This window comes from Saimiri boliviensis, chromosome 1, assembly GCF_048565385.1.
Source record: "Saimiri boliviensis isolate mSaiBol1 chromosome 1, mSaiBol1.pri, whole genome shotgun sequence".
In the NCBI taxonomy this organism is placed as follows: domain Eukaryota; kingdom Metazoa; phylum Chordata; class Mammalia; order Primates; family Cebidae; genus Saimiri; species Saimiri boliviensis.
The window spans coordinates 213,608,164-213,631,270 of NC_133449.1; the positions used below are offsets into that span (position 1 = coordinate 213,608,164).

Genomic DNA, 23,107 nt, shown 5'->3' on the forward strand with positions numbered 1-23,107 from the left:
CGTCTCTTGCTAGGCTCTAAAAGTTGATGAAGCATATGGCAAAAGAAAAAAAAACAAAGGGAAATATAAATTTCTTTTCTCATGTTAATAAAATACTTCCTATTTACCTGGAAGATTTTGTTGACATTAAGGTAATATTAATCTACATCCTGTAATAGGGAATAATCATTCTTTCACACCAAAAATTCAAACCTTAAGTAGAAAGCAAGGAAAGAAAACAAGAAATAAAAATGAATCATAAACTTCACAAAAGTTGATCCATACCTTGAATTTCAAAGACAACATCGGCAAGCATCGGCTTATTAAGGAAAAACTTGAGGGAAGTGCTATAAAACCACAGAGGTTTTCTGGCTTGATAGGTTTTGCAATTCCTTAGGCAATTAATCTACAAGGGAAAACACAAATACAGGAGAATGGTTGTTTAATATGCTTTGATAACACATAGGCAAGGTTGAGAATTTGGAAAACTGTGCTAAATCTCTAAAGAAATATGATTCCCCAATCTGTGGCATCTCTGATCATAGGATTCAAGGGAACTTACCTTCAAGAAGTGTATGGGATCAAAAAAATGAAAATAAAAAGGGACTTTATGGGCTGCCTGTCAGTGAACAACACTGCTCTCTTCAGCATTTGCAGCAGTAAATGAATTGCCTAAGTGAAAACTCAACTCCACGGCTGAGAAGATGCAAGGTTCTGAAACCTTGTGAGTCTCTGTCGGGAAACAGACAAGAGTAGTCCAACCCCATACAAATTCCTACTAAAATATGCTTACACATATAACCTAATGTGTTCATTAAGAAAGTACTTGATTTGTAATTGAGAAAAATACATTTTTCAGCCAGGCACAGTGGCTCATGCCTATAATCCCAGCACTTTGGAGGCCAAGGTAGGTGGATCACTTGAGGTCTGGAGTTTGAGACCAGCTTGGGCAACATAGTGAAACCCCATTTCTACTGAAAATACAAAAATTAGCCGGGCATGGTGGCATGAACCTGTAATCCCAGCTGCTTAGAAGAGGCAGAATCACTTGAACCTGAGGCAGCAGAATCACTTGAACCTGGGAGGCGGAGGTAGTGAGTTGAGACTGTGCCACTACACTCCAGCCTGGTGACAGAGTGAGACCCTGTCTCTGAAAAAAAGTACATTTTCCCCTTATCACACCATATTCTTTTTCTACTTACTAGCTTAACACTTTCTCTTAAAGGAGTAGACATTTAAAAAATAACTGAGAGTTATGAATTGGTTCGCCTCCAACTTTTTTTAGATGGCGTCTTGCTCTGTGGCCCAGGCTGGAGTGCAATGGCGCGATCTTGGCTCACTGCAACCTCTACCTCCCAGAAGAATCCCAAGCGATTCTCCTGCCTCAACCTCCCAAGAAGCTGGGACTACAGGTGTGCACTACCATGCCTGCTTAATTTTTTTGTAGAGACAGGGTTTTGCCATGTCTCCCAGGCTGGTCTCAAACTCCTGACCTCAGGCAACTGCCCTTCTCAGCCTCCCAAAATGCTAGGATTACAGGTTTGTTTCACCTCCTTACCCAGCTGGTTCACCTCCATCTTAATCTCCAGTCCTATAGTCCTAATTGTCCTTCCTACTCATAGCAAAGTCCACCGGAACCTATAAAGAGTTTCCTAGGTTTCTGATCCGGCGTTTCAGAGACCTTCTCCCTTGACACCTTGTCTGTCTCGTCACACCTGGCTGGAGCTGGTGGGTCCAAAAGCAGCCACTCTGTCTGACTCAGACTTCAGTGCTCTAGCCTTTCTGTGGTCTTCAGGCATTCCCTTTGTGCCAATCCTGGAAGTCAAGGGCCAGCCTCCCTTTCCATACCCCCCACCCATTTCTTTTCTTTCTTTCTTCTTCTTCTTTTTTTTTTAAGTTTACTCTCTCTATTTACAGTAAATAAGCAAAATAAGCCTGAATTTTTTCAGGTAGTGTTACCCAAATGATGATAAAATAATAAGTCATTTTAAATGACTTATTATTTTAAAATAGGTTTCACCAGGACTGCAATCTTGCCTAAAGTCTACATTGTTCCTTAATTTGGAATGATTTAGTTATGATTTTTATTGAAGTATCATATTTTATTCACTTTAAATTCTGAGTCTCTGCCCATTCCCCCTGCTGAATCTCAGAACCCCAGACCTGGTCAGAACTCTAATTCTCTGCTTGGCTAGCTAGGGAACTCTGAAAGCTTTATCCCTAAGAAATAACATACAACCTTAGCAGTAGTAAGAATAAATGACATCTACTTTTCACTCTAAATTAATCTACTATGGTGGGAAGTTTAAAATCTTTGATGAGGGGGAGAAAATGATACTATTCTTCCTCCTAAGGCAGAAGAAGACATTCCAGGAAGGTATCCATGAGCAAAACAGAGAGATAAAACAGAATCATACAAATCCTGGTCCTATAAAGTCATTCTCAGATCCTATACACAACATACCATCCTACACATGGAAGAAATTTGGTTATGGGAGTCAAGTGACTGCCACGCATAAAGAAGAGTAACAGTCAAAAAGCGTCACCGAAATGGAGAGCCCAGAGATGCTTCAGAAACCATTCAATTTATCCCTCATTTTATAGAAGCCGTAACTTAACTCAAAGCCACAGAGATGATTTGTGGCAGAGTCACAACTGTGACCTACATTTCCCTAGTCCAATGCAGGGTTACATCCCTATGTGGTACTCAGTGAAAGAGAGAGCACCTAACCCTGGGAAAGTGCTGGAAGAAGGGGTCAAAGAACTCTTCTATCCCCCCATGCAGAGGAGGGAATTCAGTGTAACATCATGGAATCATATCACCCAGCCTTCCCCTTTCCCAACAAGAATTCATTTTATTCTCAGTATTCCAAGGAATGTGTTCAGAATCAGACTTAAGAAAAGGTTCAGGGTTAGAAGGAAAGGCAACATTTCTGTACTTGTCAGCCATATACAGGTTATGAATTTTTTATAGATGTATGCTATTTTATAGAATATTTTATAGGTGTATATTACACATGAATGTATAGAGAGAACTGGAGAGTTAGAGAATCTATAAACAGATTCCTTCATCAATTTTGTCTTGAATTTGAAAAAGATGGGAGGGCAGAAGTTTGGAGAGGGGACAAATGAAAGTAAGGTACAGTTTCGCTGGTCCATGAACAAGTTAATCAAGACAACTAGATTAACTGTTGAAATGAGAATGTAGGCATATGTGGACATTTTTACAAAGGATTATTTAGTTGAATTAGATCGCAAGAGCTACTGTCCTGCCATAGACTTGTAAAACTGGACAGCTTCTGTATACCTGCTTCAATGTGTTACTAAAAAAAAAAAAAAAAAAAAACTTACCTCTTAATTCTACTTTGTTTACAAAAAAAGACTATTTTTCAATAAAGAACAATCAAGAATCTTTACTAAAAGCTAGTACAGTTTTACATTTGTAAAATATTAACTTTAAAATGTTAATAACAGGTTTTAGAAGGCAGAGAAGTTACCTGTATTAAAAATTAAAGGAATAATCATTTTTCTCACAGTATATACCTATATTTCACTAAGCATTGCATATAACTTACCTTATTTATCTACTGCAGTCAATTTGCATATTCCAAAATCAGAAAAAACAATACATTGGCTAAACTGTATGTCTTAAAATTTTTTTAATGTTTTTTAAAACCCTACAGACTATACAATCCAAGTAACTAGAGTTCTAATGTGCACTAGTCTTTGGCAATATACAGTCTGTTTTTATAAACTTGAATCCAATTTTTAACCTATTATTGATGAGATAATGCTTAACTGTTCACATTGTTGAATCGATTTCTCAGAACACTTGAAAAGGGACACGCAAAACTGCCTTCCTCTCAAAAACTATTTGAGACTTAAGTTGTGAGGAGTTCGAAGATTCCCCCTCTAATAACCTTAACTGTACCTGGACAAATTAAACAGCCTTTTATTCTTGCTATAGATGGTGTATTCCCAGAGCTCCAGGGGAATGTTTCAGAAGGCAGAATTCATAAACAAGTATTTTAAAGACATGACTCACACGTATTTTAATTTTTGCATAAGTTAAAATCTAAGATAGGGCCGAGTGTGATGGCTCATGCCTGTAATCCCAGCTCCCTGGGAGGCGACAGCAGGCAGATCGCTTGAGCCCAGGAGTTTGAGACCAGCCTGGACAACATGGAAAAACCCTGTCTCTAGAAAAAACATAAAAATTAGCCAGGTGTGGTGGTGCACATCTGTAGTCCCAGTTCCTCAGGAGGCTGAGGTGGGAGGTATCACTTGCACCCAGGAGGTGGAGGCTGCATTGAGCCAAGATCATGATACTGCACTCCCACCTGGGCAACACAGTGAGACCCTGTCACACACACTCCCACACCCCTAACACACAAAATCTAAGATACAAATAACCCATGTTTATGTTTTAAATATTTAAATGGCAAAATATACTTAAGAACAACATTGGCCGGGAGCGATGGCTCACACCTGTAATCCCAGCACTTTGGGAGGCCGAGGTGGATGGATCATGAGTTCAGGAGTTCAAACCTGACTGGCCAACATGGCGAAACCCTGTCTCTACTAAAAAAATACAAAAATTAGCTGGGCATGATGGCACGTGCCTGTAATCCTAGCTACTTGGGAGGCTGAGGTAGGAGAACTGCTTAAACTAGGACTCAGGAGGTGGAGGTTGCAGTGAGCTGAGATCATGCCACTGCACTCCAACCTGGGCTATAGAGTGAGACTCCATCTCAGAAAAGAAACATTTAGATTTATATAGTATATGACTCTTCTAAAGACTCAATTTTATATTCATCATAGTATGTGAGTTATAATTCAAAGAGTCAAAGTAAACTAACTTACAGAAAATTAATTTACCTTTCCTGGTGTTTTTAAAATACATTTAACTTTCTCAATTACATTTGAAACATCCCCAGAATCTTTCAACTTCTTCCTGATATCTTCTTCCAATTCTTCCCACTGAAAAGCACCTGTGAACAAATTAGTACATGCTGAATTTTTCTGTTAAATCAGGAAGAAAAGTAAATCTTTTATTAAATACCAACGTTCCCTTTATAGTGCTTTCTTTTAATTTTTCTTTACCATGTATATATCCTTATAATTATACTAAAACATTTAAACAGCACTCATATTTCAAAAAAAATCAGTTTAAACTTGCTCTAAATTATTTCTCAAAATCTGAAGTCTTCCTTTCTGGACTGCTGCTACCTCTCTGTAATAGGTGGCTGGCTACTGACAACAGCAATGGTCAGAATGAGTTAACATGACAAGTGGACCAGCACCCAAATTATTTACTTGCCCTGAGTAAGAAGGTAGATGTGGTCTTTCCCAAGGGTGAATGAAATCTTACTAGTCATGGACAGCAGTGACTATCATCAGGTAGAGGAGCATGCAGCAGCAACAGCATGCATTCAGAAGGTCTCATGCATTGTCAGGGTCAGACTGGGATGTCTGAGAGCCAACTCTACAAAACCAACCTGAGGAAGGGAGGTACATCATTTCCTGATGCACTAAACGATCATGTCATTGGAGCAAAATCACCCCGCCATCCCTTGCCTTTCGCCAGCCCACTTCAAAACCCTCTTCCTAGGCTCATTTAACTTCTCCCATTCTGTCAGCCCCTTTTCCTCTATGTCTTACAAAATTCTTATTCTATGGTCAGCAAAAGCTGACCTTTTCCCCAAGGACTTCTCTCACTTGGCCTACAGCAACCTCCTATCCAAGCTCCCTGCTCCCTAAGGCCTTTTTCCCATCAAGTCTATCCTATTACTCTAAGCTGGTGAGTTTTCGTTTTGTGTTTTTGTTTTTGAGACAGAGTTTGGCTCTTGTTACCCAGGCTGGAGTGCAATGGCGCGATCTCGGCTCACCGCAACCTCCGCCTCCTGGGTTCAGGCAATTCTCCTGCCTCAGCCTCCTGAGTAACTGGGAATACAGGCACGCACCACCATGCCCAGCTAATGTTTTGTATTTTTAGTAGAGACGGGGTTTCACCATGTTGACCAGGATGGTCTCGATCTCTTGACCTCGTGATCCACCCACGTTGGCCTCCCAAAGTGCTGGGATTACAGGCTTGAGCCACCGCGCCCGGCAGCTGGTGAGTTTTCAAAAGCAGGAGTCTGATCATGATATTCCAAGAGATTACCCTCATCCATCCTATGATTTACAGAAGGTCCTAACTCATAAAAATATAATTCAAGAAGCCTACTTGGGCAGTACAGTTAGGAGACCTAGGATCCAGTTCTATCTCAGCTATTAACTACTAGGTGACAAGTCACTTCACTTCTCTGTTCTATCTGCTCTTAGTTTATTTCTTCCCATGTTTTCCTTCAGGTATTCAGCAATCACCAGATACCTCCACGGATATTGGGGAATGAAGCAGGCACATAAACACTTATTAAACCAATGAGATCAGGTGATTGCAGCCAGTCTGTATCAACTGGAATGAAATCCAATCGGAAGGGGCAGATTGCAAGTCCAGAAGCTCTCAGGCTCTTTACAGCTGAGCCCTGCAGCACTGAGCACTCTTGCACACCCTTTCAATGTCTCCCTACCTGGCCCTCCTAATACTTACAGTGTGTCCTGGGAGAGGGGGTCAAATGATATGTAGCATTTGCCATTTTTGTGATGCTACCAACATGACATCGCACAACAAGGAAAAGGGAATGATAAGCACACTGGGCTCTCACAAGCTGGCACCAGCTCTGGTACACCACTGCTTCTTTCTGCCTTTGCTAGCTCTTTTTAGGCCTTCACTGATTGTTGCCTTTCTCCTCAAATTCCCAAAGCTGTGTAGTCTAGAAGAGCACTGTGATTTCAGTTTTTCTCTTTCTGCACAAATGTATTTTAACTTTGTGGCCACATCCTCTTTTCTCAATCTGATAAATTCTTTGGATTGTATCACCAGGAAATTTTATGTGCACACACAAACATTAAAGTCAGTATAACAATATCACAGAACATAAGAACCCCTTAGAAGCCAGCGGATCCCAGATCAAGAAAAGTACTCTATGCCAGTGATTATTAACCATACCTGTGTATTATATATACCTGGCATTTTTTACAAAATGCCACCAGAGGAGGTCTCATCTCTAGATCAAGTAAATTAGAATTTCTGGGGCTGAAGCCTCTGGCATCAGTGTTTTAAAATCCTCCCTGGTGACCCTAGTGTGCATTGTGTGCTGCTGCCAGCCACTACTTTCCCTTCAGAAATTTCAGCCACTGAGTTCGAGACCAGTCCGGCCAACATGGAAAAACCCTGTGTCTAAAAAATACAAAAATTAGCTGGGCATAGTGGCATGCTCCTGTAATCCCAGCTACTTGGGAGGCTGAGGCAGGAAAATTGCTTGACCCCAGGAGGTGGAGATTTCTGTGAGCCATGATCATGCCACTGCACTCCAGCCTGAGTGACAGAGTGAGAATTTGTCTCAAAAAAAAAAGAAGGGAAAGAAATTTCAGCCATTACACAAACACACAGTTAGTGGTATGCAGGAAACAGAAGATGTAGGTATTTTTTATTGTCTATACTCATACAGTCTAAAGAAGAACACAAGTACTGTCTCTGTGTTCTTTAACACTTACATATGTGAAAGTTACATTAAGTTATTTAAGCAAAAGCATATTAACTAAAAACCATCCACAAAATATCTCCATTCAGAAGATTATCTAAAAGCAAGCAAGCATCAAATAATCTAAATAGCTGGAATTAGTAGCAGGTAAATCCCCACAGGCCACTGAGCTGTCTGAGAACATTCACGGGAAGAACCAATCACTGAAATGAAAGTAAGACTAATTTTCAAGAGCACATTAATGATTGTGCTGTTTTCATAATTAGAAACATTAATCAAGTCATCTTTGGCTCTTTGAGGCTTTTAGGTCCTAATAAATCAGTACTACTAAGGCTGGGACTTTCCTTTTATTTTTCCTATGGTAAAAACATGTAACATCAGATTTACCCTCTTAGCAAATTTTAAGTGTATAATACAATATCATTAACAATATGCACAATGTCATACAGCAGGTGTCCAGAACTTATTCGTCTTGCATAACTTTACTGATTGACTGCAGACAAGGGCGGGATGACATCTTGCATTACTGACTGGGGTTTTCTTTAGTTAACTTCTTAAAGCACTGAATTCACTTAGACTTCAGAGCTCATGGTATACTCATGTATATACTCACGTATACCAGCCTGTGTTTTTATGCAATACAGAAAAGAGCATGCCACGGAAAAATTCTAAGAACTGGAGAATGCTATGCAAACTGAAGATGAAAGCTTGCTTCTACATATTTATCTACTCGGATGGCATTTCAATAAGTGATGTGAAACTCCAAGGGCCATCTGTGGCAGGAAGAGCTCAAAGCTAAATTCTTAAGGTTCTTACAAATACTTCATTTCCTAACCATCTGAGATCATGTGACTCAGGAATGTGTAAGCATAAGACTGTATCAAGTATTATAAGAATGTTACAATTGTATGCCATGTAAGAATTACTCCCTGAAGACCAGGAAAGGCTGGCCTCACTTATCACATTACACCTTGTTCCTTAAGATTAGTCATTAAGTACTCATACATTATGCAGTGTTTGTTATTATTCAATAGAAAACTAACATATATAAAACAGACATACCTTGACTGTTGAATCAAAAATTTGAATAGGAATATGTAGGTGTAAAATATTAACTGGACTGTTGTTAAACAGGTCCCTCCTAAATAAAGAACCAAATATTCATGGTGACACAATACACACCAAATTTCAAATGCCTAAAGGTTAAAAAAAGCATGTTATTTAAAAAGAATAAAGATATTCTTTGTAATTTGGTTATTTAAAAAAAAATAAGGACAGGAAATAGGCTTACTGTAATTTTCTAGCCCATGTTTGCTCAGGGCAAATATTCCTGAGCCCACGAGGGAGTTCAACCTCTGCATTACCAACCCAACTGATGAGAACACAAACAAACAACTCCTGTGCTCAACAGGTCCCCAGCATAACCCGAGGGCAGACCACAGCACTTCTGTGGGAAAACCACCGCATAGCTGTGCCTTAACATGTGTTCCACTCACAGGCTTAAAAATGTTAAAAACTACAACAAAAAAACAGCCCTGGCCCCTTTATTGAAGGCTCTGAGAAAAATGTAGGTTTAAAGCTTTTTGTTTCATTACAAAATATATTTTTTCAAAAACAGTCACTTATTCATATACAAACAAATGACTAGAGGATAAAACAAAACAATAAATGTTTAGACGTTTTCTACCGATAGCAGAATCTGGGTAAATTTTTTTTCTCTTAATTTTCTGCATTTTTCAAAATTGTCTTTTCTGTGCAAACACAGCTTTGACATCTTTTTAACATTATGCAAACGACACTTTTCCTTGAGCTAGAGTTTGTAATCTGTAAACAATTAAATAGGTACCTGCAGAACCAGTTATTTTCCCTTTTCCTCAACCAGCATCTGGGTCTCTGCAGCCCCAGGTCAATGGCCTGTGCCCCTGGACAGCACCTCCGGCTCTGGCCGTGACGTACAAGGAGAGATCACAGCCAAAAATAGGACGAGTCAGTGTCAGGTTAAGAAACCAGGACTCTCAGCTGGTTGAAAGATCTGTAGCTCAGCAGGTTCTCCACAGCATCAAGCCTGCTTGCCCTCCAACTCCTACTCCAGACTTACTTAGATTCCACCCAATCACTAAGCATCCACTTTTCCTACCATCAGGCAGGGGACACAACAGGGCACGGAGAGCCCCAGTTCCGAATAGCTCTGCATCGATCAGCCTTGCAGCTCACTCCATTTTTACTCTGAATCCTAAGCCGATAACTTGGTAACCTTCCTAGGCCTCTGCATTGAATTCTAGGTCTGAATTTGCTGGATTTGGCTGGTTCCCAGTTCTTCCAAAAGCAGATACTCCAGCTGCTTCTGGTAGTCCAGAGATCCAGCACCACCCGGGAGACAACTGGAAATGCAGAATTTCATGCCCCACTCCAGCAGTTGAATCAGAATCTCCACAGGAACAAGATCTTCAGATGATCTGTAAACACTTTAAGGTTTGAAAAATACTGGTCTAGACGATGAAGGGCCAGTGGCAGGGCCACCCCCACTGTCTGAATGTTGGCCTTCCTGAGGCTGATTACCAGAGTAATGGGACCTCCTGACTGAATGCCTGTCTTTGCCGCACTGTTCCACTCTCCAAACACCACCAGAGATGAGCTTTCTAAAGCCCAGTCTGATCATGCTTAGAACTCTAGCACAAGTCTAAGAGCAGCAGGAACAGCTTCCACAGGCCTTGCCCACCATATCATCCACCAGCGATCACCTTCCACTCTATGCTCCTGCCATGGGAAACCACCTGTGGTCCCTGGAAAGCAGCAGCTACCTAGGATCACATTTTTATTAATGCAAATGTCCCCAGTATAGTAATCACTTTCACACAGTATCAGAATGAATGCATAAAAAATTTAGAACACGTCAATGACGGTCGGGCACGGTGGCTCAAGCCTGTAATCCCAGCACTTCGGGAGGCGGAGGCGGGTGGATCACGAGGTCAAGAGATCGAGACCATCCTGGTCAACATGGTGAAACCCCGTCTCTACTAAAAATACAAAAAATTAGCTGAGCATGGTGGCGCGTGCCTGTAATCCCAGCTACTCAGGAGGCTGAGGCAGGAGAATTGCCTGAACCCAGGAGGCGGAGGTTGTGGTGAGCCGATAGCACGCCATAGCACTTCAGCCTGGGTAACAAGAGCGAAATTCCGTCTCAAAAAAAACCCCAAAAAAACAAAAAACATTTTTTTCTCTTAACATGTAAACATGTTAGTTTTTCAAAATCTTTAATTCTGAACTGTGACATTCTAAGTTTAAATGTTAAAATCTATAGTACTAAATGAAGTCTTCAACTAGTTCGGCTTATTCATATGATGAGCCTACTCTTAATTACAGAGAACTCAGTGAAGGCAATGTGCTGAGCATGTGCTGTACAGGTGCTTAATTTATGCCTTTTCCAAGCCAATATTCACTAACTTACCACCATGTTCTACTCCAATATGTATTTTTTATCCACATAAATCTGTGTGCTGCAACCGTACTTTTCAAAATCATAACTTACGTTTTAACTTATAAAATTACATGATCACAACCCACATGAAAAAGATAGTATCTTATTTTTAAGATCAATTACTTAGAATAAAGGCTGCCCCCAATTTTCCAACTTGTATAAAATGATACTTGTTTTGAAAACTTTAATAAACTTTTTATCTGTTTCCAATTAGGTGTTATTTGAAGCCTAAAAACAAATGATAAATGTTTCTCCAGACACATTGCAGAGAAGGCGTGACCTTGGGTAACAGTTCATTCGTACAAGATTTTAAGTGGGTAAAGAAAATTAAAGAGAGGAGTTCTCAGAAAACTTATATTTAGATGCTTACATTAAGATTCATTTTACATCTGTTCTTTTCTATTCTCATATGGGACACTTAGTTGAAAGACCTTCAATTCATTTGCTAAAATGACTCAGATAGAACTTCTATCTTTAAAATATAGTTGCTACTGATTTTTTAAAAGGGCAAGAAGAAAAATACTTGACAAGCTAAATCTTAAAAAGGGCACAGTTAAAAAAAAAAGTATCGTCTGTGATAGTCATAGCCAAAGTTGATCAGACCTCAACTAACACTGGATATTGATTTCCAGTTCCTAAACTGAATGCAATTCTCTTTGACTCCCTAAGAGTCAAACTGAAGAGTGATTAGCTAGGTTTTAAGGTATAGACACTTGATATCCTTTACTCTTGGAATATTTTATTTCTTTAAAACTAAATTGTATAATAAATTCTCACATCTCATATTTTGGATTTTTTTTAAAGTAACAAAATATTTATTACTAAACATACCTGTTTAGTAGATTTTTATTTTTATAAGGAGATTTAAAACCAAGGCAAATACAAAAATATTTGAAAAGATGGTTGACATCACTACTCACTAGGGAAATGCAAATCAATACCAAAATTAGATACCACGTTATACTCATGAAGATGGCTACTATTAAAAAAAATAAATACCAAGTGTTGGCAAGGATGTGGAGAAATTGGAACCCTTGTGCACTGTTTGTAGACATGTAAAATGGTAAAGCAACTGTGGAAAACAGTATGGCAATTCCGTAAAAAGTTAAAAATAGAATTACCATGTGATCTAGCAATTCCACTTCTGTGTATATAGGCAAAAAATTAAAAGCAGGGTCTCAAAAGAGATATGTGTACATTATTATTATTCACAAGAGTGAATTCACAACATCTAAATTATTCACAACAGCTGAAACAATGGAAGCAACTCAAGTGTACATGGATGAATGAAACAAAATGTGGTCTATAGTTATTATCAACCTTAAAAGGAATAAAATCCTGATACATGCCACAACTTGGATAAACCTTTAGACATGATGCTAGGTAAAACAAGTCAGTCACAAAATGACAAATACTGTATGATGCCACTTACAGGAGACACTTAGGAGAATTAAAGTTACAGAGACAGAAAGTAGAATGGTGGCTGTCAGGGCTGGAAAGAGTTTAGAATGCGGAATCATTGTTTAATGGGTATAGAGTTTCAGTTTTATAAGATGAAAAGAATTATGAACATGGATGGTGGTGATGGTTACACACTATTATGAATGTGTTTAATACCACTGAACTGTGTTCTTAAAAATGGTTAAGATAGTAAAATTTATGTTCTGTGTATTTTACCACAATAAAACAAAATTGATAGGAAAAGAATGAGGCAGGTAAATTTGTAAGGCAAACAAGAAAGCTTGGACCGATTCCTACATATAAAGCCAACAACATTTCGTGTATAACCCTCATCTCAGATGGTAAGAAAAAGATCACTGTAAAACCAACCAGTACTCTTGAGCACCACAGACACATTCCATCTCCAAGGCTTATGAGATTGTAAGTAACCAGAACCACTTGACAAGATACCTGAATAAATGAAGCGAAGAATGTCTGATAAACAAGAACAGAAGAGGGCGTCTTTAACAATGACTCGTAATGGTGGGTTGCCTGAAGATTCCTGGCTAGCACCTGGAAATGCAGTATCTCTGTTTATAGCAAAGAGATCCTGGGTAGTTCGGATGATACTGGAATCCTGAATGTCAGTGGGACTCTTCACACTGAAAAGCAGCATGAAAACATGGCTTACAGCGCAGAGAACAATCTTGTGAGCCTCTATAACTTCTTTTAAATCGGGGTTGTAAAATACCACGTCCACACACTGGCAGCAGAACAGCAAGTTATTTAAGTCAGAGTTATAGTGTGATGCTTCAGCCTTTAAGACAGGCATTTTTTCTGTTTCAAAAAATAAAAATAAAAACAATAAATTTCTTTCAGGTTTACAGATCAAATAATTTCATATTTACTTTAAATACAATCACATCATATTTTAAAATATTATTAGGTTAAAACATAAGAAACATATTTAACCATTTTTCGATGCACAGAAACCAATTTTGTATAGCTTAACCTAATTTATAAACATACATAAACTAATTACTCAGGGACTATAGAATTTTGTAACACAGACACACAAATACTATGTTTATTTAAATTTTATAGAGCAAATGAAAACCTACAAATGATGTACGGAGCAATAAAATCACATTTTTCCTTATTTGTGTGTCCCAAAATTAAACAACCTGCCAAATACTCAACTTTAGCATTTTGTAGTCATCACTCTATTTCTACCTTTGATTTTAAACATTCAAAGTACTGAGTAAGTTCTGAAGAACCCAACCTCATATCTGAGGTCCTTTTCTTCCTGAGACCAGAAGTAGAGGTAGAGGGCTGAGCTGTTAAAATTCTGCAACTTCTCAAAGTCAAGGCTCAAAGTCTTGAACTCTATTGTTTGAAAACATTTTGACCACTCTCTAGATTATAAAACTAGTATTTTTTCCTTCTAGTAAAACACTTCAGCAAAAGTGATGACTCAGCTCCCTAATTTCTAAAAGAGGATATAACCTTCAGCTTACTAGTTTGATCACCAAGAAAGAGAGATGAGCCCTCAATCAGCTCAAAATACCTACACTCCAGGCCCTCACCACAGACCCTAACTGCAAAACAGCTGCCATCTCATTTTTATTCAAAGAGGAGCTGAGGAAAGTGTTATTTGTGAAGGGTTGCTTGAAGCGCATGCAACCATCTAAATCAGTGGAATTCAAACTTCTTTAGCAATAAAAATCCTGAATTCCAAAGCAAACCCCAGCCCATAAAACAAATAACAAAGTCCTTTGGAGGCCAGGCTCTCCCTGCACTGTATCCTAGTCCACCTTCCTCGCTTCCACTGCCTGTGGCCCTGTCACCAAACCCTAAACACCATGTGCCCCAGAGCCCAGGATCCATCCTTGGAACAAATCAGCCCCGAATTATGTACACAGACTGTATTGTCCTGAACCCCTGGGATATCTTTAGTGTTATACACACAGGTCTCTTAGCAGGAGAGTACAAGAAACAGCCTTGTGAACCCTGAGGCTACATTTGCTGCAGGGCTTTTTGAAGGCCCTAGCCAGTATGTCACTTAGTATTCCCACATGAAGACCCACACAAAAGATTTCTTTTTCTTTTCTTTCCTTTCCTTTTCTTTTTGTTTTATTTGAGATAGAGTGCCACTGGAGTGCAGGGGTGTGATCTCGGCTCATGGCAACCTCAGCCTCCCAGGTTCATGCAATTCTCCTGCCTCAGCCTCCTGAGTAGCTGGGACTACAGGAGTCGTCACCATGCCTGGCTAATTTTTGTATTTTTAGCATAAACGGAGTTTCACTATGTTGGCCAGGCTGGTTTCAAACTCCTGACCTCAGGTGATCTGCCTGCCTTGGCCTCCCAAAGTGCTGGGATTACAGGCATTAGCCACTGCACCTGTGCCAATGTATTTCTTTTAGAGCTAAGTGACATGTAATGTTTTGCTTTCTCTGAGGATCTGGTATGTTTTGTCTTTTTGATTAATAAGAAGTAAGAACTAACTAGCCATCTGTTATTTAGCTAGTCATTTCCCACTCATCTTTAATCCAGAAAGGATTTAAGGCCCAAGGCTTTGCAACCTAATAGACCATATCTCCCCTTTCACTTAGTATACCAGGAAACCTAGAGCCAACTGTGTATCATTCAGGGTGTATAGATTTGCACTTTTTTTTTTAAGAGATGGGGTCTCTTAACTTCCAAAGCACACTGATCCAATAAAGTGCTACTCCACTATTTGTATCAAAAATCATGCAGAAAATTCTGATAACAGTTGACATAATTTATTTATGTTTAAGTTTATTTGCCCCAAACTTTGTATTACAAACATTCTAAAACATTCAAAAATGCTAAAGAATGATGCAATGAACACATATATACCCTTTACTCATATCCGTCACCTGACTTTTGCAATTATTAACATTCTATTTCTCCCTTATCTCTAGAGAGACAGAAAGACAGACAGACAGACAGACACACAAACACACACACACACACACACACGCACACACACAGAGCGCTGAAATATTTAAAAGTTGCCATCATCACAATGCCTTGGTTCTAAAATACTTTCACCTTCATCTCCTAGGAATAAGAACATTCTCCTATTCATCATAATACCATTATGATACATAAGAAAATTAACAGTAATTAAATGATATAATTTCCAGTCCATATTAAAATTTCACGCATGTCCCAACAACATATTTTAGATGTTTTTATTGAACCAGTAGCCAATCAAGGTTAATGTGCATTGCATTTAGTTGTCATTTAGCATCAGACTTTAATCTACAACAGCTCCCCACCCATGACACACACTATTTTTAGAGTCCATAGGTTCAATTTTTAAAGCAGTATTTCTCAAAATGTTATTCAAGTACCAATCTGCATCACCTGGGAAGTCAATTAAACCAGATTCTAGGCCCTATCCCAGGTTGACTGAATCAGAATGTCAGGGAAGCTCAAGTTTGAGAACAACTGCTCTCAGACCTGTGAGAAAAGATCAGGAATGAATGTCTAGACATTGGCTAATAAATGCACCTGGTTGCTCAAGTTGAGGTGGTCTAATTCCATGAAACGAGTTGCTGATTTTTCTTTTCTTCATTTTTTCACTTGTCTTCTGATTTAAGGCTTGGATCATAAAATACTCCAACTAAAACAGGAATCAAATTTCAATTGAAGAGCCAACAAAATTATATATCCAACATGAAAATCTGCATCTGAGGTCACAATTGTCAAACGTTTTAAATGTCAGTACCATTTACATGTATGCATTAGCAAACACATATAAACAATTTTTTTACTTTAAAAAAAAATGAATCTAGTGAAGCAGATTGTGCCTTGTCTGAACATAAGCTATCCACTCAAGAAGGAACTGTTATTAATCATTCTGCCACAAAGACATATGCACTATTCACAACAGCAAAGACAAAGAATCAACTTAAATGTCCATCAACATACACTGGATAAAGAAAATGTGGCATATATACACCATGGAACACTACACAGACATAAAAAGAATGAAACGATGTCCTTTGCAGCAAAATGGATGGAGCCAGTGGCCATCATCCTAAACAAACTAATAGGAACAAGAAACCAAATACCACATGTTCTCACTTATAAGTGGGAGCTAAACATTGAGTACATATGAACGCAAAAAAGTGACCAGCAGACACCAGGGCCAACTTGAGAGGGTGGTGAGAGGGAGGATCAGAGGGTGGTGAGGGTGAGGATCAGAAAACTACAAACTACCTACCATGTACGATGCTTACTACCTGGTTGGTGAAATAATCTGAACACCAAACCCTTGTGACATGCAATTTACCTATATAACAAACATGTACCCCAACCCTAAAAATATGAAAGTTTTTTTTTAAAAAAGAAGAAACTGTTTGCTTTCTTTTTTTAAATTTAATTATTTTTTAAATTTTAGAAATGGAGTATCGCTATGTTGCTCAAGCTAGACTCAAACTCCTGGACTCAAGGGATTCTCCCACCTCGGCCTTCCAAGTAATGGGGATTATAAGTGCCTGCCATCCCACCCAGCTGCTTTCTTGAATACTCAAGAAAGCCAAGCACTACAATTGTGTGGCTGCTAATAATTTTCTCTGTGGGCAACCACCACAGTTAATACTTGTGAAATTCAAAGCAGGAACAGATCTGCCTCTATGTCTACAGATGTTTCCAGCAGTCAAGAAACTTCACTTTCTTCTCTTAAACAAATTTCTTTAAAATCTGTCTTTTACTTTACAAATTAAAAATCTCACTCAGGTGCGTTTACATAGCCTCAGGCCTCTGCCCTAGCTTGCAAGGCCTGGGGCCAAAGGACAAATGGAGGCCCAGCCACCACAGAGCTAAATATTTCAATGCTGTAAATCAAGAAAACAAACTGTTATATAAAATATATTCTATACACCTGCTTTGACAAATATATCATCATAAAAGCCTGGCAGGCAAGATTTAGATTTAAATTCTCAGATTCTTCAGAGATTCGTACAGCAAAGGGGGCACTGGTCTGTAGTTACTGAGCCCCAGGACCACCCATTCTCTTCTCACCTCCTGCTCTATCTCATGCCTTGAAGAGCTCTGTGCACACAAGTGGACTTCCAAGCTCTGTCCACTCTCCCTTCTCCCATTCCCCATAAAGAGTCACCCTTTGGTCATGCCACAGGCCTAGGGGTGCATATACCAGCAATGGTGGGAGAATTCTGGGGTTCTGAGTTTGGAAGCAGAGTCCAAGCACTATTCCATAGACCTTTCTGTGTTGATAGAAATGTTCTGTAATGTATGCATTATATAATACAGTAGCCACTAGCCACTTGCAGCCATAGAGCACCTAAAATATGGTTCATATGCTTGAAGAACTGAATTTTACTTCGTTTTATTTTATCTTAATTCATTTAAATATAAATAGCCACATGTAGCTAGTGGCTGCCATACTGGACAGTGCAGGTCTAGAAAGGAATGAAGTCCACCAGTTCCAGGTGAACACAGCCCTCGGCTCCACTGACTTATGCCTTGTGGGGAGGGGTACAACTGGAGGACGGCCAGATGAAGCTCTCTAAAGCTCGAAGGCAGGCGGCCCTCTCTCTGGCCCAGCTGTGAGAGTAGTACTGCACAGCCCTTCATCCCTGACCCCTACAGGCAGGATTTTAAATGCTCCTTTCATTCTAACATTATCATCTCCATCCATATGGCTGCCAATGCCGTTCTATTTTACACTCAAGATCCCAGTTGTACTTTACTAGAAAGTAAAGCATCTAAGAAGAGATCCTTCTGATCTTATTTCCATATTCTCATCAGGTCTTAAGGAAAAAAGAACCTGCCATGTCTTTCTCCAGACCTTGGCCACATCAATCCTCATCATGCCTCTAACCCTAATTGCAGCATTAGATATTAGGAAGAAAGAGAGAAAAGGAGCCAGAAGAAGAGACAGAGGAGAGAAAGCGGGAGTGGGAAGGTGGGAAGAGTGATCCTGGGAATTTCAGGTTCTGGATCCTGGAACAGGGAGGAAAGAGACCTGCCGCTCCCAAGGGAACAGCTTCCCCTCAACAAATGAAACCAAATCCTGCACGAAACCATCTGACAAATGAACCTTCACAACAAGCAAAACCAGACCATCTTTTTGTCTCCAGCTCCCCAGGTATTTTAGGAAATGCACCATTCTTCACCAAATTAAGATTTTTTTAAAGCGACTAGAGTATTATCTGCTTGACAGGAAGACTAAATCTCTCTTACCCACCTTTCTACTCACTGCTTACCATCATAAATGAACACAGCAAAAGTTTCTCACAGTCATCGATAATATCAATACTGTGAGTATAACTTCTTTAACATTGTAATATTAATGTTTCTTTATATTACTGGGTGAATAAAAGCCATTTGTATTTGATGGAAATTAGCACCATTTATATTTGGTCTTTATTTTACCCATTTACACAAACGACATTTCTGTAGTCCTCTGTGGAACCTCGACATTTCAACATGAATTTACACAATAAACATTGGGGCGGATTGGCAAGAATACTTGGCGAGGAGCTAGGGAACCGACGGGGGTAGCAAAGTGCTCCTGCTTAAGGTAGCTTTTCTTTGCTTTTAACTTCTCAATGATGTATATTAGGTTTGTCTGTTGAGAGGAGGTGCTTCTAAGAGGTTTGGAAATGTAGTTTCGGTGTCAGCAAATTCTTAAATGACACAACTCCAGTATTCTCCAAGGATGTTACAGTCCTAATACTATATGGGAGGTGCTGTGTGTTAAGATCAGCATCCAAACAACTGCAGAACCTAACATGCACCACTGCAACCGAGCAAGCAAGCCTGCTCCCACATAGTCAACAAGCAGCTATTTGCATAAGTAGTTCCTCTGAATCTGTTCAAGCTACAGTAAGATTAGGAGGATATAAAATTTTGCCAAAGCACACACAGAAGAAGAAAAATGATTCTTTTCAACCAGGAGATGGAAATGAAAGATAACTTTTGGGGCCTGCTGGCTCAGGCTGCCAGGCTCATTCAACTGTATAAAGATGACTATTAAAACTGGCATCACCGGTCTGGATAAGTAAACATGCTTTTGACACATACAACAAAAAGTACTAAAGTATCACCAAACGAAAAATTCCAAAATATCAAATTAGATAATAGAAAAGGTTTCATTTGGAGAGAAGAATAAAATTATATTCTGATAAAGGCTTTGCCACTCCCTCTCATTTTATTTCTCAAGGTTAAGGAAGACTCACCACGCTTTTAAATCTGAAGTTCTAACTGATGTTCTAGAAAATACCTAAAGAGCCAACCAGACACATAACTTTATACATAACAGGAATTTCCACTTACCACGCCTCCAAAATACTTTCCTATGTAGAAGTCATCAAGGCTGTGGAGTTCAAGATAGGTCGCTCCTAGTTCTTTGGCAAGTTGGATCCCTTCGGTTGTACTAACACAGCTCCCCCTGTCTGACGTACATAGTGGGCATGTACAAGGTAATTCTTCTGAGAAAATAAATTTTAAAACAAAGAGTTTTCAAATTAACAGAAAAAAAGGTACTTAGACAATCTGAACGTTAAACAACAAACTAAGCTCATACCAGAGCCACAGTTCAAAAGCATTCAGTATATCCGCTGTCCACTAAACGCTGAATAAAAAGTGTCAATGAGCATAGAAAGGTCCCTAAATAAACAAGCATTCACTGCAAGAATAATAAATAGCATTTTACAAAACAGAAGAATTTAAAAGTAGGTGAATGGATATTACCAAACAACCAGTAATCATGGGCCTGCTTCTTTTTACACAACCTTGACATCTTGAATATCAGTATTTCTAGGCCAGTAGAAAAGACAAATGTAACAACTTGATTGCCATGGAGAGCATGACCAGTGGATTGGCTTTTTTAATACAATAAATTTTAAATCCATTTACAAAGTTTGAGTAAACCTTACACTTCTACTGTAACAGAACCTTCAGTTTGACCTGATTTTCAAGGCAACAAAATCGTCACTCTTTATAAACTTCGTGTGAAGTACATTCCTATCGCTTCAGACATTTCCATCATTAAACTCTAAATCATTCAACTTCAGAGAACAAGTTTTCTGAAAAGATGAAGATTCTTTATCTTTTTCTTTAAGATTAAAAAATTAAAAACTGAAGGAATAAAAAGTATTAACGCAAAAAGTGAAACATCCCAAGACTCATAGTTGTACCATGTATAGATCTACGGCTAGGAAGGCAGCAGAACAATCTATCTATAAGAACATCCCTCGTAAGGCTAAAAATACATGTTTAACTCCATGCTTGTCAGCCAGCTCTGTTATGTATCGTGTTCACGACATCAAATGTATCACCACTCAGAAAGGTAGATAGATCAAAAGAGGGTAAATTCATTTCTAGAAATGCATGTTGTTGTAGGCTGGCTTCCCTTGGGAAGGCAGACTCTAAAATGGAGAGCGGTGTGGCAGAGGTTAGCCGGGGAGTGATCTTGGGAACAATCTTTCTCTGTGGGGTAAGGGATGCAGGACTGGGTAGAGGGAATATTGGAACCACAGTACCATTGGAACAGGGACCAAAGCTGATCCTACAGGGAGCTCTGGAGCTTAGATGGCCTTTTAGAGTTGCTCCTCATTTGGGGAAAGGAGGTAGCTGAGCCTTTGTATCCTATCCCTAAATCTACCAGTAATCAGCCAAGGGCTGAGCCCCTGGAGCAGGCATAACTTGGGCAAGGCACTCCCATCAGCACAGAGTAATGCAGGGAAAGGGGCTCAGATGTGCACCACCAGCAGCCAACAAGCCCCAGTAACTGAGGAGGTACACTGGCCTTGAAGGGGCATTTGAGCTGCTCCTCATTGTATATGCAGCAACTTCCCTATGAATGAACTGCATAGAGATGGAGCAGATAATGTAAATATCAGGTACATCCTAAATATATTTACGTAGTGTATGTGTATACCATGTACGTAAAAACGCACATACACATACAGACACACATGGCTTAGAAAATTTTAGCTTCACTGAAAGCATTTTAGAGCTCAGAGACCATATATTCATGTTCTCATTTTGCAGAGGAAGAAACTAAGACTCAGAGAGGTTATGTGACTTTTCCAAGTCTCTTTGTGTGTTAGAGATAGAGAAACAATAAAACACTGCTACTTCCTCCACCTGATAATGAAAGTGACACCAAAAGGGAAAATAAAAATATAGTTTGAGTAAAGTTTGAGTAAAGAATTACTGATTCCAAAGACACGGTGATTTAAAAATTAAGCTTGAGTTCTCTAAATTATACCATAAATTCTAATATGAGATTTTACTTTTACTTTTTCTAAAATCATTTTATGTTTGGCGCAAATAAAGTTTTCATAGAGAACTTAGCCTATCTTGAAAAATAATGTGTTGGTATTTCACATTCTTTACAAAGCCTTTGTAAACAGTGCCTTTGATTTGCTGAAGACACAGGCCTTCTTATATCTACAAAGGTCTCCTTATGTTGATGGAATGGAGTGGGCAGGCAGATCATCTTATTAAACTTTATTTCTGGACAGAAATCAAGCAGAAACAGGATTGTTTCAAGGGGAAAAACAAAGTGAACATAATGTAAAATAATTCTTAACAATCTTGATTTGAGGGAGAAAATACAACTAATTTCAGGTTATACCAACAGGGTGGGTTTTCCACTGCACGTGGTTGTAAGCATCTTACCTACACACATTCCTAGAAAGTGCCCCTGTGTCTCCTCTACGTCACTGAAGACATTTGTTTTTGTTCACTTACCAGAAAGTAAAAAAATGCCTAGTCATTCCAGTTACACCATATTAGTCCAGTTACACCATATTATGCTGTAACTAGTTGCGACTTAGCTACCTACCCTTTATCAATCAGCTATATGACCTAAGATTCCAAGTAAAAGTCTGACTTTTATTGGTTATAGCAGGAGAATCAATTCTGAATTAAATCAGTTTCCGTGAACCATTTAATCAGGAATAAGCAGAGGACTCAAAATAATTTTAAACTGTGGTGCCGCATGGTCACGTGACTCTGAATCAGTGTACTACACTTCTAACTAACAGTTTGTCCCCTTACATGCTTAAGATGTTGTCATAAAATGCTTTCTATTTTTTAAAAGCAAGAACAATGTAACTCTGACATTCAAATAAATGGTGTCTCTTTGAAAAGTAGTGCCTTTGGGAACCGGTAGGTTAATTCTTACAACATTGCCACTGCTTGGAAGTTTTAGAAATTCTTTTCAAAAATTCTAGCCTGGTAAAGGATCGGGCTCAATCATAGCTTCAAAAATAACTGAAAGGGATACCTGTCTTTGGGAGCTTAAAGTTATGAATCCATTCTAAGCACAATCTGAAAAAAAAAATCGTTTTTCAAGATAGATTGAATATTTTGTATAAGCCAAACATTTATTCAGAGCCAAGTATGATGAAGACATCCATTCAGTCAAGGTCATCAAAAACATGTGTAACAAAGGAAAGAAATGAGACTGAATTATATTTGCTGAATTCTTTTCAATTTTAAAAAGAATTTCAAGAAGCTGAGTGTGATGGTGTGTGCTTAATTCCAGCTACTTGGGAGGCTGAGGTGGGAGGATCCTTTGAGCCCAGAAGTTGAAGGCTAGCCTGGTCCACATAGC

General features: G+C 39.0%; 1 protein-coding gene across 3 annotated transcripts in view; it reads right to left on the reverse strand.

The window, feature by feature from the left end:
• Window positions 1-23,107, reverse strand: part of RHOBTB3 (Rho related BTB domain containing 3) — a 61,978-nt gene that overhangs the window by 26,833 nt on the left and 12,038 nt on the right. For 2 of the 3 annotated variants that reach the window (XM_003920740.4, XM_074383285.1), the window contains exons 4-8: window positions 19,816-19,970; window positions 16,024-16,135; window positions 12,955-13,320; window positions 4,858-4,970; window positions 265-385 (exon numbers count right to left, since the gene is read on the reverse strand). In XM_003920740.4, coding sequence (XP_003920789.1) covers window positions 265-385; window positions 4,858-4,970; window positions 12,955-13,320; window positions 16,024-16,135; window positions 19,816-19,970 — 867 coding nt within the window. The remainder of the gene's footprint in view (window positions 1-264; window positions 386-4,857; window positions 4,971-12,954; window positions 13,321-16,023; window positions 16,136-19,815; window positions 19,971-23,107) is intronic. The other variant, XM_074383271.1, reaches the window with a different exon arrangement.